This window comes from Oncorhynchus mykiss, chromosome 2, assembly GCF_013265735.2.
Source record: "Oncorhynchus mykiss isolate Arlee chromosome 2, USDA_OmykA_1.1, whole genome shotgun sequence".
In the NCBI taxonomy this organism is placed as follows: Eukaryota; Metazoa; Chordata; class Actinopteri; order Salmoniformes; family Salmonidae; genus Oncorhynchus; species Oncorhynchus mykiss.
Window position 1 is genome coordinate 66971549 of NC_048566.1, and position 17402 is coordinate 66988950.

General features: G+C 45.0%; 1 protein-coding gene across 1 annotated transcript in view; it reads left to right on the plus strand.

Moving 5' to 3' along the window:
- LOC110494451 (zinc finger protein ZFPM1) overlaps positions 1 to 17402 on the plus strand; it is a 95505-nt gene that overhangs the window by 71532 nt on the left and 6571 nt on the right. The window contains exons 4-8 of the mRNA XM_021569506.2: positions 664 to 797; positions 12131 to 12233; positions 12497 to 12721; positions 14132 to 14362; positions 16797 to 17039. Of these exons, the coding sequence (XP_021425181.2) occupies positions 664 to 797; positions 12131 to 12233; positions 12497 to 12721; positions 14132 to 14362; positions 16797 to 17039 (936 nt within the window). The remainder of the gene's footprint in view (positions 1 to 663; positions 798 to 12130; positions 12234 to 12496; positions 12722 to 14131; positions 14363 to 16796; positions 17040 to 17402) is intronic.

Below are 17402 nucleotides of genomic sequence, written 5' to 3' on the forward strand. Positions count from 1 at the left end.
TGCATTGACCTTTTTTTGCGCTAACTCTCTTGCACTGACTCCATGCACACACACTGGACTCTACCCACACACTCACACATATTTACACTGAAACCCCAACACACACAGTACATACGCCCACACACGCGTACACATGCATACCGACGACACACACTTTCACACTCATCACATACGCTGCTGCTACTGTTTTCTCTATCCTGTTGCATAGTTTCTTTACCCCTACCTACAGTATATGTACATGGCTACCTCCATTACCCATCGAGTCGGTACTGGTACTCCCTGTATATAGCCATGATTATTTACTCGTTATTCGTTATTCACGGTGCATTTATTCCTTGTGTCACTAATTACATTTTTGTTAGATGTTTTATCTTTTTTAACTCTGCATTGTTGAAGGATCTGTAAGTAAGCATTTCACTGTTAGTCTACACCGGTTGTTTACAAAAAGCATTGACTCCCATGTCTGTTCCTCAGTTATCTCCAGGGCTCTGGCCTTTACATGACGTAGATCATTGTAGTTGTGTTTTGAGACCGTATTTTTACCTGGATTTGGTTTAATTTTGTTTGGCTGTGTATCTTGTATGCTTGTGGGACCTTAGTGACTTAATATCTCTATCTCCTATCTCTCTCTTCCCGTTCTCTTCTCTCCCTTTCTATCTGTAGATGATCTGGAGCTGAGTGATGATGCTGCTTACCCCAAGGTCCTGGCCTGCAGGGACCTCACCACCGACACACTATGGGGGCCATATGCTGGGATCGTCCAAACAGAAGATGTGGGAGATGACCAGGAGTCAGAGGTGAAGGTTCAAAGTGCATGGAGGGAGATGTTAGAGGTCAAGTAGAGGGTTGGGTTCTGTCAATGGGACAGGATAATTAAAAAATGACTTATCACCCATTAATCTGTCAGTGGTGGGAAATGGAAATATCTTTGTGTGCGTGTGCGCACGCTCCTATTACCCCATGGCCAATCGCTATGTGCATTTCCTTGGGAAATGTTAGAGACAGGATGTTCCTCTCGCTGGAGTTGTCTCTTATTCATCATGTGCTGAAAGTCCGTCTAATCATGTGATTCTGAGCTGGAAGAGTTTTCCTGGCACTGACCAGATACAGATACCAGAACATTGCACACTCTCATACACAAAAACACATACACACACACTTTCTCTGGACTGGATCAAATACTTTTTAAAGATTTGTAATCCATGCTCTATTTAAGCAATACGGCTTGAGGGGGTGTGGTATATGGCCTTCGGAAAGTATTCAGACCCCTTGACTTTTTCCAAATTTTGTTATGTTACAGCCTTATTCTAAAATTGGTTAAATTGGGTTTTTCCCTCATCAATCTACACGCAATACCACATCCATGATGACAAAGAAAACATAGGCTTTTAGAAATTTTTGCTAATTTATATAAAAACATTTTTTTTAAATAACACATTTACATAAGTATTCAGACCCTTTACTCAATACTTTGTTGAAGCACTTTTGGAAGTGATTCTTGTGTATGACCCTACAAGCTTGGCACATCTATATTTGGGGAGTTTCTCCCATTCTTCTTTGCAGATTCTCTCAAGCTCTGTCAGGTTGGATGGGGAGCGTCGCTGCATAGCTATTTTCAGGTCTCTAGAGATGTTCGATCAGTTCAACTCCATGCTCAATACTGAATACTCAGAGCTCTATGGACAATTCCTTCGACCTCATGGCTTGGTTTTTGCTCTGACAGGCACTGTCAACTGTGGGACCTTATGTAGACAGGTGTATGTCTTTCCAAATAATGTCTAATCAATTGAATTTACCACAGGTGGACTCCAATCAAGTTGTAGAAACATCTCAAGGATGATCAATGGAAACAGGATGCACCTGAGCTCAATTTCGCATCTCATAGCAAAGGGTCTGAATACTTATGTAAATAAGGCTTTTCTGTTTATTTTTAATACATTTTCAAACATTTCTCAAAACCTGTTTTCATTTTGTCATTATGGGATATTGTGTGTAGATTGATGAGGGGGAAAAAATCTGTAATACATTTTAGAATAAGGCTGTAGCGTTACAAAATGTGGAAAAAGTCAAAGGGTCTGAATACTTTCCGAAGGCAATATACCATGGCTAAGGGCTGTTATTAGCACGACGCAACGCGTAGTGCCTGGATACAGCCATTAGCCGTGGTATATTGGCCATGTACCACAAACCCCGAGGTGCCTTATTGCTATTATAAACTGGTTGCCAACGGAATTAGAACAGTAAAAAGTATTTTTTTTGTCATACCCGTGGTATACGGTCTGATATACTTTACCACAGCTTTCAACCAATCAGCATTCAGCCAATCAGCATTCAGGGCTCAAACCTCCGAGTTTATAATCCAAAATGTGTAGCGGCCTTTTGCGATGTTGTTCTTAAATGACGGTATATGCCGTATGTATTCCCCAAAGGGTTAATAAATATATGAAGACATTATACTTGAATGACCATGAATGTTTCTCATCTACTGCTCATCTACTTTTTGTCTCATGCTGATGCATCCATGAGTTTGACTGACTCACTGGTCCTGCAGCCTTTCCTCTCCCAGCTGCAGCCCAGCAAACCCAGACCAGCCCACCCCTCTCCTCTACCCTCTGCTCCCCAGACGTCCGCCTGTATTTTATCTCTGCGTGGCGCCATCCTCCTGGACAACAAATCCCAATGATTGATTTCTGGTTGATAGGCTCTCATTTCTAAGATTTAGTTTATTATCAGAATTTCTGAGTCCACACACCCATCACCCATCTTTCGTTTCCTCCCTTCCACTGCTCATCTCCTTTTCTCACTCTTCCCTTTCTGTCATGTTCAAGAAGACTACGTCTCAATGCAGTTTTTAGTCGATTTTCGGCATTGACCATCTCTTTTGAATTCTCTCTCCCTTCTCTCTAACCTCACCCTCTCCATCTCTGTCTCTCTCTCCCTCTCTCCCTCTGCTATCTGCGGGCTGAAAGAGTGAAGACTGACCCTCAGTCAGGAGGAGATAGTGGGTTTAATCTCACATTCCTCCTGTGTCTCCCACTGTCACTCCGCATCCTCCTCCCACAGTTCCCCGCCCGCCAGGCCGCCAGCCCAGGGGTCAGCAGGGGTCAGGGTTACCCTCAATAGAGTAGATCCACCGCTACGCAGCCCTTCATCTCTATCTCTGCTTAGCTAAGATTGCTTTCTGCTGCGTTCTCTCCCACTATAAAGAGACCAATTATTATTAATAAACTACTGGTGCTTACAATGGATGTGCAATTCATTTGGCTTTGCATGATTGTTGCCATCGTGTACTGTGTAAAGATTCAACATTGACAGTCTAAACAATTCCAAATACCCAATTTACACAGCTAACTTTTGTTTATTTTGCTGTGATTGAGTTACACTTATTACCAACCTTTCTGCTTGATTGGCCTCAGTAGGGAATATTATGTGTAGGGGATTGGACAAAGGGTTACCTGATTCAGCTACAAGATTATGTTTTTGTAACAGAAAAGAGACATTCAGTGTTGGTTTCATGGCAGTATGCCATGTGCTGTCCTGTTAGTGTGACCTCCTCCCTGTCCCTTTCCACCTCAGACCTGTCCCAGTGGTGGTGTCATGCAGCCTGCAGTGGCGTCTGGAGCCCTGGGGTTCTGCCCCTCATCACATCACATGGTGACTTGGCACCACCCGCCTCGCCTGGCAGACCTGCAGATCCATGCCAAACCTGCCTGCTGTGCTCTGCCTTCTCTGAGAAAATGTGCTTCTTATTTGATCTTGCCGGATAAGCTATCAGTTTAATACGGGCCTACCCTGTAACACAACAAGACAAGCGTTCACTTTGAACACCCACACACACTGCACACTAGTGCACTCTCACACAACAAGCATAGATCCTAGCTAATATAAGACCTGTTCTTTTTTGATCTGATATACAGGTAACTGCCAAAATAAAGGAAACACCAACATAAAGTGTCTTAATAGGGTGTTAGGCCCCCACAGGTCAGAACAGATTCAATGCACCTTGGCATAGAACCTACACGTGTCTGGAACTCTATTGGAGGGATTGACACCATTTTTCTACAAGAAATGTGTGTGTTCGCTCGCGCATATGTTTGTTGCTTTGTGTGGGTGGGGATCATGAGCGGCAGTCAGTTCTAAGGAAACGGGGTGGATAGTGAGTTGATATCCATGACAGGTCTCTCTTAAAGAGATCTCACTCATTAGATTATCAATGTCACTGGGCTGTGTGTGTGTCATATGGAAATCCTGTAATTTGCATCTCTTGAGAAAGAGGCATTAAAATCTATTTAAATATATTCTGTCTGATATGGATGTTGGACTTTGGTACACAGTGTAATAATGTTTACTGATGAGCTGACCAGGTTTCCTTAGATTGCTGGGAGTTTGTCGTTCAGTGAACATGTCCTCGTCTCACGGCAACTGAGGTGTGTATTTTCTGATTGGATCAGACTCATCTGATATAGTTCCCCTCGTTTTGATTACATCACAAATTGATCAAATCTCGGTCAAAAGAGTCTTAAGATTAGTAGGTTACACCTGATATGTAGTGATGATTTGGTGGTATCAACCAAGTTAGAATAACTTCATAATGGCAATGCTTCAACAAGGAAAAGAGCACCATACCTTATAGTTTCACCGTAGTTTGAGTGATACTCCTCCAAACCATCTTCTGCCGAGCACACACCACTGCAGAAGCAACTCAACTTACCCATCGCTTTTGTTCCCTCTCTTCACCCTCCTGTCTTTCGCGGAAACGAAGCCTAGAGGCATGATCCTAGAAGGAGCGGAGTGTGGAGTTCAAAGCGTTATCACGTGCGGAACGTCTTTTCATCATGTTTTAGAAACAAGCGTTAGCACTAATCCCCCAATAATCTCTCCAGGAGAACTCAAATGATAAGGTCCGCCACCCACGGCTTGCAAACACACTTTTGGGGAGTCTCTCCCCCCTCACTGCTCTGTCGTTCCCTACGAAGGACGAGTGAAGGTGAGAACCTTCTCACTCTCTCTCATTCTCTATCTAGCAGTGTTTGTTTACCTCCTGGTAAATCTCTCCAGTTGATCTGAAATTATCAACAGAGACGGTCTTTGGCAGCCTTCTGCACCCTGCCCTCACAAATTAGATCTTAATTAAAACAGTCGCTCCAGAAGACCCCAAATCTGTAATTTAGCACTTGTCACCCTCTTGATCGCTCCTGAATGTCTATAATAATAAAGTGCACTAAACTAGCTTAATCTTGATGGCAGATATGTTGAGAGCACGTCCATGTATACGTTCATTGGCAACAAGGACCTGAGGTTGTGCTACAGAGCTTAGAGCTCACAGGAGGACCAGAGGCCTAAATTCTTCCTCAGACACTTCCACTATGGCATCTCTCCCTCTTTCTGCCCCTGCCAGACACTGAGAAGATGTTGACTAGCGAAAGGGAATGGAACAAATAGGTGGACTATGGTAGGGGCAAGTAGAGAGGCAAAAGGGAGAAAAAAGGAAATTATAGGAAAGTGCAATGGCAAAAGCCAGCAAAAGGATGAAGGCAGTGCCAGAGAGGAAGGGAGATGGAATGGAAAGAGGTGGGATTGGAGAGATGGAGTTGATGGGGAGGGGGTGCTTATTCTCATCACTCAGTCCCTGTGACTGGGCTGGTATCTGCAGCTCGCTGTCATCTGCGCCTGCTTCTGCGGGGCGGAGAGTAAAGGAGAGAGGGAAAACCTATCTCCGAGGCTCATCTCCGGCAGTTCTGGAGCCCGCTTTCCAAGAGTGCCTCATTTTCAAATCTCTTATCTTGCCTGTTTTAAGTATCGCAGTTTTATATTTTTACATGTCATTTGCATGCAGCTCATCAAACCTGGATTATTTTTTCTTGGAGGCACACTACATGACCAAAAGTATGTGGACACCTGCTCGTTGAACATCTCATTTCAAAATCATGGGCATTAATATGGAGTTGGTCCCCCTTTGCTGCTATAACAGCCTCTACTCTTCTGGGAAGGCTTTCCACTAGATGTTGGAACATTGCTGTGGGGACTTGCTTCTATTCAGCCACAAGCATTAGTGAGGTCAGGCGCTGATGACCTAGCTCACAGTCGGCATTCCAATTAATCCCAAAGGTGTTAGATGGGGTTGAGGTCAGGGCTCTGTGCAGGCCAGTCAAGTTCTTCCACACTGATCTCGACAAACCATTTCTGGCTGAACCTCGGTTTGTGCACGGGGGCATTGTCATGCAGAAACAAGAAGAGGGCCTTCCCGAAATTGTGGCAGACAGTTGGAGGCACATAATCGTTTAGAATGTCATTTGTACAGTGCATACTGAAAATATTCAGACCCCTTTACTTTTTCCACATTTTTTTCCCACATCAATCTACACACAATATCCCATAATGACAAAGCAAACAGGTTTTTAGAAATGTTTGCACATTTATAAAACATGTACTGAACTATAACATTTACATAAGTATTCAGACCATTTACTCAGTACTTTGTTGAAGCACCTTTGGCATAGATTACAGCCTCGAATCTTCTTGGATATGACACTACAAACTTGGCACAGCTGTATTTGGGGAGTTTCTCACATTCCTCTCTGCAGATCCTCTCAAGCTCTTTTTCAGGTCTCTCCAGATATGTTTGATCGAGTTCAAGTCTGGGCTCTGTCTGGGCCACTCAAGGACATTCAGAGACTTGACCCGAAGCCACTCCTGCGTTGTCTTGGCTATGTGCTTAGAGTTATTGACTTGTTGGAAGGTGAACCTTTGCCCCAGTCTGAGGTCCTGAGCGCTCTGGAGCAGGTTTTCATCAAGGATCTCTCTGTACTTTGCTCAGTTCATATTTCCCTCGATCCTGACCAGTCTCCCAGTCCCTCAGTCCCTGCAGCTGAAAAATATCCCCACAGCATGATGCTGCCACCACCATGCTTCACCGTAGGGATGGTGCCAGGTTTCCTCCAGACGTGACACTTGGCATTTAGGCCAGAGTTCAATCTTGGTTTCATCACATCAGAGAATCATGTTTCTCATGGTCTGAGTGTCTTTAGGTGACTTTTGGCAAACTCCAAGTGGGCTGTCATGTTCTTTTTACTGAGGGGTGGCTTGCATCTGGCCTGATTGGTGGAGTGCTGTGGGGATGGTTGTCCTTTTGGAAGGTTCTACCATTTCCACAGAGGAACTCTGGAGCTCTGTCAGCGGTGACCATCGGGTTCTTGGTCACCTCCCTGACAAAGGCCCATTTCCCCGATTGCTCAGTTTGGCCGGGCCGAGTCTTGGTGGTTCCAAACTTCTTCCATTTAAGAATGATTGAGGCCACTGTGTTCTTGGGGACCTTTAATGCTACAGACATTTTTTGTTACCCTTCCCCAGATCTGTGCCTCGACACAATCCTGTCTTGGAGCTATACGGACAATTCCTTCGACCTCATGGTATAGACAGGTGTGTGCCTTTCCAAATCATGTCCAATCAATTGAATTTACCACAGGTGGACTTCAGTCAAGTTGTAGAAACATCTTAAGGATGATCAATGGAAACAGGATGCACCTTAGCTCAATTTCGAATCTCATCGCAAAGGGTCTGAATACTTATCTAAATTAGTTCTTTCTGTTTTTATTTTCAATAAATGTGCAAAAAAAATGGAAAAACCTGCTTCGCTTTGTTGTTATGGGGTATTGTGTAGATTGAGGATTTTTATTTATTCAATCAATTTTAGAATAAGTCTGTAACGTAACAAAATGTGGAAAAAGGCAAGGGGTCTTAATACTTCCCGAATGCGCTGTTGCATTATAATGTCCCTTCACTGGAACTAAGGGGCCCAAACCATGAAAAACAGTCCCACACCATTATTCCTCCTCTACCAAACTTTGCAGTTGGCACTATGCATTCGGCAGGTAGCGTTCTCCTAACATCCACCAAACTCAGATTTGTCTGTTGGTGAAGAGTGATTCATCACTCCAGAGAGCATGTTTCCACTGATCCAGAGTCCAATGGCGGCGAGCTTTACACCACTCCAGCCGACGCTTGGCATTGCGCATGGTGATCTTAGGCTTGTGTGCTGCTGCTTGGCCATGGAAACAGTTATTGTGTTGACGTTGCTTCCAGAGGAAGTTTGGAACTCGGTAGTGAGTGTTGCAACTGAAGACAGGCGATTTTTACGAGCTTCAGTACTCGGCAGTCCCGTTCTGTGAGCGTGTGTGGCCTACAACTTCACATCTGATCCTAGACGTTTCCACTTCATAATAACAGCACTCACAGTTGACCGGGGCAGCTCTAGAAGGGCAGAAATTTGATGAACTGACTTGTTGGAAAGGTGGCGTCCTATGACGGTGCCACGTTGAAGGTCACTGAGCTCTTCAGTATGGCCATTCTACTGCCATGTTTGTCTATGGAGATTGCATGGCTGTGTGCTCGATTGTATACACCTGTCAGCAACGGGGCTGAAGTAGCAAAATCCACTATTTTGAAGGAGTGTCTACATACTTTTGTATATATAGTGTATATGCAGATGTGTGTCTGTGCATGAGCAGACCAGTATAAGGGAATGGGTTTCAGTGTGTTTGTACAGTAAGCACATTTATTAGTGTATTAATGTGCGTATTTATTTGTGTTAAAGAAGTGTGTGTGTGTGTGTGTGTGTGTGTGTGTGTGTGTTGAGAGAGAGAGAATGTGTGTGTGAGAGGCGGATGTTGAGTAGGTTTCTGATGTTTATCTTCCTTCCTTTTCTTCTCTGTATTTTTGGAGGATTCACACAGTGACCTCTTTGTTTGGGACAGTGAGTACCCCCTTCATTCCCCTTTTGGGAAAGAAACCATTTCCTGAAGGGGAGAGATAGAGATAGAAGGGCAGACAGAGGGGTAGGAATGAGAGAGGGAGGTTGAGGAATGGGAAAGAGAGAGGGATGAGAGAGGGCATGATTAGCCATACAGTACTGTAGAGCGGGAGGGATGGGAAGATTAAGCGAAGGGGAAGAGGTAAATGGTAGGAGGGGGTGAAAGAGAGAGTGAGAGGGAAAACGAGTATGAATAAAGACCAGGCCAGCCCCAATAGTCAGGAGGTCTATGGTGGAATTCAGTGGAAGTCAGCTGCACTGGCCAGGAAAGGAGAGACTATTCTACCTTCCTGTTCTTTTCTTCTCTGTCTGTCCAGCTGTGTCCGCTTCATAGAGTACATTCAAACAGACTTGGATGATATCATTATCCAGGATGCACACATTGAAAAATAAGTTCATTATTGACCAATCATTTCATTGTGTTTCTCATGGTTCCACAGAGAACAGGATTCTATAATTGCTTTAATCACCAGGGAATATTCAGCAAATTATGGTAGCAATGATGTGTATGCAAATTCAAATATATGTGGAGAGTGGTATGAAGGCTTAATCTTCTAATCTACTGGAGGATGGGGGAGGCGTTGTCTTATTTCCTTTGCTTTAATTGAACCGTATATTAAGCTGAATTGATCTGAGTCGAGGTTAGACTTGGGGTTAGTTCAGGGAAAGGTTTCTCCCTTCATTTCCAACCCCCAGACAAGAGCATCTGGGGAGAATTCTATATTCCTTTTTATACTCCGCAACGACAGGGCTACAGAATGAACGAATACAGAAATGAAATCAGCCGAGCATCATTTGCATTCAAGTTTTATCGGTGTGAGAAGAGGGCGTTTTTGGGAGTGATAAGGAGAGGGCGTCGTGGGCTGCGGTGAGGTGCGTGCGCACTGAGGCTGTGTCTGTGCGCGTTTGGGAGTTGAAGGTGGCTATGGTGAGGCTGTATGGTGTGGGGAGGGGGCTAGTGGTGGTTAATATCAGAATACCAAATAATTAGATTTGCTATCGTCATGGCGGCAGCAGTGCGGGGATCAGGCAGATTAAAGCCCGGCTGAGCTGATTAATATTCATGAGAGACGAGGGTCCAGAAGAGGGGGCTTAGACTGCACCTCAAAGACTCCCTCACTGAGGGACTTGAAGCGCTCTCAAAGTGCCTGGATCCTAGGGAGACCACCAGGGTGAACACAGGCAGCGCTAAGCAACATTCACTTCCACTCTTAGTCTTTTAGTCCTCCTCTGGCTCCCCCTTCCTTGTTCTCTCCCTCCTCATTAGAAAGTGTTTCAGTTAGGGATGTTGGACACTGCATTGTGGGATAGTTTACATCACTAGTAGTGGTGTGTGTGTGTGTGTGTGTGTGTGTGTGTGTGTGTGTGTGTGTGTGTGTGTGTGTTCACAGGCAGGGACTTGCCATTTGATTATATGTTTAATTTGATACTGTGATTGTTGATTATGTCCTCCAGGCTAGGGAGATGTGATACTAGAGGCTTCTCTGCTCCTCTTAACTTAACAATCTTTGGCGGCCACAGCCTCTGTTGGCTTTTGTTAATTACACATCCTATCAAACTGCAATCTTGCCCCATGTCTTTTAGTTCATATTATCACACTGTGTGTTGGTTCCAGCCATCATTCAAGCCCTAGTGCAGTCAGGGCCCAAAGCCAGATCAGAGCCAGCTAAACCACCATATCCACCTCATCTTCTCTCTGCTAGTCTCAGAGAGTCTCTCAGAGAGCATTTTGCATTTGTTCAAACTGTCCAAAACTCCCAACTGTTTCTGTTGTAAGATTTTATTTTTCTGTCCTATATACAGTAGTCTTGTGTGAAATGTTCCTGTGAAATTTTCTCAAGTCGGACCACACTGGCCTTTTCTTCAGTGAATACCAAAGCATCGTGATAGATTTATGATAAATTAGTCTGAAACAAATTAGCAGCACTTATAGCACAGACGGCTCCAGCATTGGGTTACAAACTAAAACAAAAGAAGCCATATCTCCACATCAGCGCAAGTTCTCCATGAAATACAATACACAGCGTCTTCAGGCTAGAACAGACCGATTCAGAAATAAATCCTTCCACTGTCCTCCCTTGCTTCCCAACTCACCCCATATACCCCCAGTCCCTGTACACACGTCAGTTTAAACTCATACCTCATATTCTCTCAAAAAGTTTCAGTCCATGTGGTGCTATGTTGGAATATGTGTACCAAGGTATCCCCTGTAGCAAGCAGTCTGAGTGAACTGTGGTTCCCCTGAAGCGGTGTGTCTGTCAGGGCTGTTGCTGCTGAATGACTGCTGCCACCTAGTGGAGACAGTGTTCTAGAATCTATATGTCCTCAGGCTTCCATACAGGTGTAGCACTGCTATAGGCCTTGTGCAACTATACTATACGGTAGTTGTGGAGCTCCACCTAATGTGACTGTGTTTATGGTTTTACTACACATTTTCATGAATGTATCATTGAATCTCACAAAGAAGACAACATTTTACTGGGACTGCTATAAGATATTTGGTTACGGACGCACTCTGCTTAACTGTGCCGTAACACACAGAGGTACGTAGGTGAGTGTGTGTCTCATGCAGACACACGATAAGCCTGTGGGAGTGATTGTCAGGTGGAATGCTCTGTGAGCCTCCACTGAACAAAGACAAGATTGTGCTGAGGACGGCACAGGTGTGTGTTTCTCTCTGGTCTGCCCTGCCCTGGCTTCAGCAGCACTCACACATGTGCAGACACTGACACACATTCTTCAACACACACAGCTAGATTATGACTCCCCTCCACTCACACACCTTTTGTCCCATCGTGTATTGAGAGAAGCTCCTGAGAGGGCGTCCGGGTGAATAGGAGCACTACGACGTCATCGGATCTCCTTTCTTACCTTTCCTTCTCCTCTCTCCTGGGGTCTCTCTGTTCCTTCCCTTTCTCCATGCCCTGTCTATAGCTCTTTTCAGTGAGTCTTTGTTCAGCCTGTGCCCCCTTCCTCTTCCTCTATGCTTCTGATTGCCCATGTTACAGGCCTGCCCCTTACTGCTGGAAAAGATTAGTCCCTTTATTGTAGTGTATATTCGATGGGCTTTAATTATTGAACAGTTTATTCAGAGGACATTGTCAGGATTAATTCATTGTTAAACCTCACTTTTCAGTAGGTCTTTGTCTGTATAATGTTCTGTATCAAAATCGGTTTGTCAGAAAAGACCTGGAAAAGTGTGTGATACGTGATGATGGCTTATGATAATTATTTGCCGCACCTCATTCTGTATTAAAAACGTGACCCTGTGTTTCCAGAGCAAGACTGATGGTCTCTGTTTGTTTATTTGTGTGTCTACAGATCTCCAGGTTGAGCCTGGTGTGTGAGGACACAGACTGCTGGCTCCGTAGAGTCCTGTTAACCTCTGATGCAACAGATACCAACTGTACCATCTACAGCCAAGGTTCTACAAACTGCCCAAACAATCAACACAGCACTCATGCAGATAATGCACCATTTTCATTGTTACATTTTTAGTTCTGGTGCTCTTATCCAGGTTTACAATCAGAGGTCTCTTATTAGAGTGAGACCAGAACGGAGATATTTTGACCTACTATAGATTACTATACATTCCATAGATAACATACTGTACAAAACCATCTATTCACTACATGCCCCTGGTGTGACGTGTGTTGTTGTGTGTGTGACTCTATCTCTTCTTCCTAGGTGAGGAGCTGTATTGTAAGGTAACCCAGGACATCTCCACAGGGGACGGTCTGCTGGCTACGCTGTCTACACCCTCTATGGAGCAGCGGTCCCCCTCTAAGACCCAGGCTGTAGCGGTGAAGGAGGAGCCTACAGGTGTCTACCCAGCATCCCTCCACTCTGAGATACAGCTCCTCCCCCAGCAGGCTGGGATGGCAGCCATCTTGGCCACGGCAGTTGTCAACAGTGAGTTTCAGATTGCTCAGGATAATAATGTGTTCTTTTTATAAGTGTGTCTTGTGTGCTTTCGTACATGTGTCTGTGTAAGCACCAAAGCCCCCAGTGTCCAGTCTGGAGCATGAAGTCACGAGCTCTGCTTGTCGGCTACTGCGTAGAAACCTAGAGGGGGCCGAAAGGCCTGTTCTGCCCTAAAAAGCCTATGTCAATTACAATCGACAGAACGGCCAGACATTATTTGAAAGTTCGCTACAAATTAAGATATTTAATTAAATAGTGACCCATTCTGACTACTACATCTGTCGTCACACAGGACCACGTTCTGACACAGACCAATCACGGGCCGGCATGCTACAAGGAGGCTCGCGCCCTCACACCATTGACATTAAGGTTGACTCTTTCAGGCAGGTTGAAAACAAGTACATTGTAACCTTTAATTAACTAGGCAAGTCAGTTATGAACAAATATTGTATTTACATTGACCATGATCCTTTGCTAGTTACGGCCACTTTCACTATGATCTTTAGCTATTTTCTGGTGCTATTCAGCCCCATTGAGCAATATGGCGCTAAAAATGAAAATACTTCATGCTCCATCAGGAGTTTTCCATAGGAATGTCAGCGCTAACACCATCTACTGGTTTTAATGTCTATGGTGAGCACATGCATAGCACAAAGCATTGGCAGTTACTGTACTGTGTATATACTGTCAATGTGAACAACATTGAGGGACTCAATGTTGGGAACCTAGATAAATGCAAGTGCTAAGGTTCACCGTGCCACATTTTCTCATTCACCCAGTACACCACAAGGTGGCAATGTAACTCCTCTGTACCGCCTGGTCTCAGAGGTAGACTGCTTTGTAATTGCCTTCGCGCTTTTTCATAAAGTCCCCTATTGGCAGTGTAGTCAGCAGCGGGAGCAGGCATGGACATGCTGTGATGAGTGCATGATTAATCACCACAAATCAAGCTAAAGGGTAAAACATGATCAGCCGTATCCCGGTTCCTGCTGTAGAAGCTCTGTGCTGAGGACTGTGGGTAATTACGGACGTTATCAAAAATAGCCTGTTTAACATGAGCCCTGACACCAGATCAGTACGATTACCCCGCGCGGGCGGGCGCTCGCTCCCACAACCTCTGTGCTCTTGTTGCCTTGGAGACCCCGGAGCAATATCAAGTGTTTTTTCTCGCTCCGCAATTGAATCGATCATGTGACGCAGCTGAATGCGTGTGTGGTGATGTGTGTACACATCAATGAACATGATGTTTACATGAAAGTGTCTATGTAACGTTTTAATGTGTAAGCAGATCACATGGAATCTGTTTTTTTTTAATGAATGAACATGCACTGCTCTCATGCATTGTTTATGTACTACTCATTTGATAAGTGATAACAGTTGTTTGTTTGCTTGGTCCAGAGGACATCTTTCCGTGTAAGGACTGTGGGATCTGGTACCGCAGTGAGAGGAACCTCCAGGCCCACCTCATGTACTACTGTGCCAGCCGGCAGAAGCAGCAGTCCTCCTGCTCCCCTCCACAGGACAAGCCCAAGGACTCCTACCCCAATGAGCGTGTCTGCCCCTTCCCACAATGTAACAAGAGCTGCCCCAGCGCCAGCTCCCTGGAGATCCACATGCGGACACACAGTGGTGAGAACTGTCATCTCTCTAACAAAACATTACTTTAGCTCTCTCTCTCAAAGCAGATTCCCTAAGTGTGTATATTTGCGTAATTATTGCACTTTTAATAGCCAGTTATAACAGTAGGACCTTTTCTCTCTTTTTGTATTATTAGGTTAAGCAAGTCTACTGGTGGTCATTGTGTGTTAAAACACCTACACTGAATGTTCAAAACATGCTCTTTCCATGGCATAGACTGATCAGGTGAATCCAGGTGAAAGCTATGATCCCATCAGACTGCTAAACAGCAATCACTAACTCAGAGAGGCAGCTGCCTACATTGAGACCCAATCACAGGCCACTTAAATAAATGGACCACTAGTCACTTTATACAATGCCACTCTAAATAATGCCACTTTTAAGAATGTTTACATATCTTACATTACTCATATCACATGTATATACTGTATTTTATACCATCTATTGCACCTTGCCTATGCCGCTCGGCCATTGCTCATCCATACGCTTTATCTTGGCCAGGTCGCAGTTTCAAATGAGAACTTGTTCTCAACTAGCCTACCTGGTTAAATAAAGGTGAAATAAAATAAATAAAAATGTACATCTACATATTCTCATTCACCCCTTTAGATTTGTGTTTATATGGTAGTTGTTGGGGAATTGTAATATTACTTGCTAGACATTACTGCACTGTCGGAACTAGAAGCACAAGCATTTCGCTACACTCGCATTAACATGTGTACGTGACAAATAAAATGTTACGTGCTTTATTGATGTCACTTGTTAAATCCATTTGAGTCAGTGTAGATGAATGGGGAGAGGCAAGTTAAATAAGTATTTTTAAGCCTTGAGACAATTGAGACATGGATTGTGTATGTGTGCCATTCAGAGGGTGAATGGGCAAGACAAAATATTTAAGTGCCTTTGAAATGGGTATCAAATCAAATCAAATGTATTTATATAGCCCTTCGTACATCAGCTGATATCTCAAAGTGTAGTACAGAAACCCAGCCTAAAACCCCAAACAGCAAGCAATGCAGGTGTAGAAGCACGGTGGCTAGGAAAAACTCCCTAGAAAGGCCAAAACCTAGGAAGAAACCTAGAGAGGAACCAGGCTATGTGGGGTGGCCAGTCCTCTTCTGGCTGTGCCGGGTGGAGATTATAACAGAACATGGCCAAGATGTTCAAATATTCATAAATGACCAACATGGTCAAATAATGATAACCACAGGCAGAACAGTTGAAACTGGAGCAGCAGCACGGCCCGGTGGACTGGGTACAGCAAGGAGTCATCATGTCAGGTAGTCCTGAGGCATGGTCTTAGGGCTCAGGTCCTCCGAGAGAGAGAAAGAGAGAATTAGAGAGAGCATACTTAAATTCACACAGGACACCGGATAGGACAGGAGAAGTACTCCAGATATAACAAACTGACCCTAGCCCCCCGACACATAAACTACTGCAGCATAAATACTGGAGGCTGAGACAGGAGGGGTCAGGAGACACTGTGGCCCCATCCGATGACACCCCCGGATAGGACCAAACAGGAAGGATATAACCCCACCCACTCTGTCAAAGAACAGCCCCCACACCACTAGAGGGATATCTTCAACCACCAACTTATCATCCTGAGACAAGGCCGAGTATAGCCCACAAAGATCTCCGCCACGGCACAACCCAAGGGGGGGCGCCACCCAGACAGGAAGATCACATCAGTGACTCAACCCACTCAAGTGACGCACCCCTCGTAGGGACGGTATGAAAGAGCCCTAGTAAGCCAGTGACTCAGCCCCTGTAATAGGGTTAGAGGCAGAGAATCCCAGTGGAAAGAGGGGAACCGGCCAGGCAGAGACAGCAAGGGCGGTTTGTTGCTCCAGAGCCTTTCCGTTCACCTTCACACTCCTGGGCCAGACTCAATCATATGACCCACTGAAGAGATGAGTCTTCAGTAAAGACTTAAAGGTTGAGACCGAGTTTGCGTCTCTCACATGGTAGGCAGACCATTCCATAAAAATGTTGCTCTATGGGAGAAAGCCCTGCCTCCAGCTGTTTACTTAGAAATTCTAGGGACAATTAGGAGGCCTGCGTCTTGTGACCGTAGTATGGTAGTAGGTGTCAGCCACACAGGTTTGACTGTGTCAAGAACTGCAACGCTGCTGGGTTTTTCACGCCTAACAGTTTCCCGTGTGTATCAAGAATGGTCCACCACCCAAAGGACATACAGCTGACTAGACACAACTGTGGGAAGTATTCAAGTCAACACGGGCCAGCATCCCTGTGGAACGCTTTCGACAACTTGTAGAGCATGCCCTGACAAATTGAGGCTGTTCTGAGGGCAAAGGGGTTGCAACTCCATATTAGGAAGGTGTTCCTAATGTTTTGTACACTGTATATGTTAGCGTTAGACACTTTTGTTGAGCTGTGTGTGTTGTATCCTGTGTGTCTGTAGGTGAGCGTCCCTTTGTGTGTCTGATCTGCCTGTCGGCCTTCACCACTAAAGCCAACTGTGAGCGTCACCTGAAGGTGCACACGGACACGCAAAACGGAGTGTGTCACGGCTGTGGCTTCATCTCCACCACGAGGGACATCCTCTATAGCCACCTGGTTACCAGTCACATGGTTTGTCAGCCCGGCTCGCACAGTGAAGTGTATTCCCCAGGTCCTGGCCTGCCCAAACTGCCTCTGTCCACAGGTAAATACATGAACAGACTAAATGTTTTTGTTTACAATTGCAGTGAGAGGATAACAGCACTGCCTCTACTTCAGAACAGCAACTATGCAGAGATACCATGTTTTCTATGGGTATATTAATATAGGTTAACCCAGAACTAAAATATTGTGACATTTGGTCAGATGCTTGATTAAGTTCTGGGGGAGACGTGTTAGAGATTGCGATAATGTGATTTGTAAAGTCTCCACCCTCGCAAACAGAAACTCTCAGCCAAAGCCCCCCCCCCCCCCCCCCCCCCCTCCTCCTTTCGCATTTATCATCCATGTTGACACACGACAGCAGTGTAAGACTCACCATGGATATGTGAGGCTGTTTTCAACACTA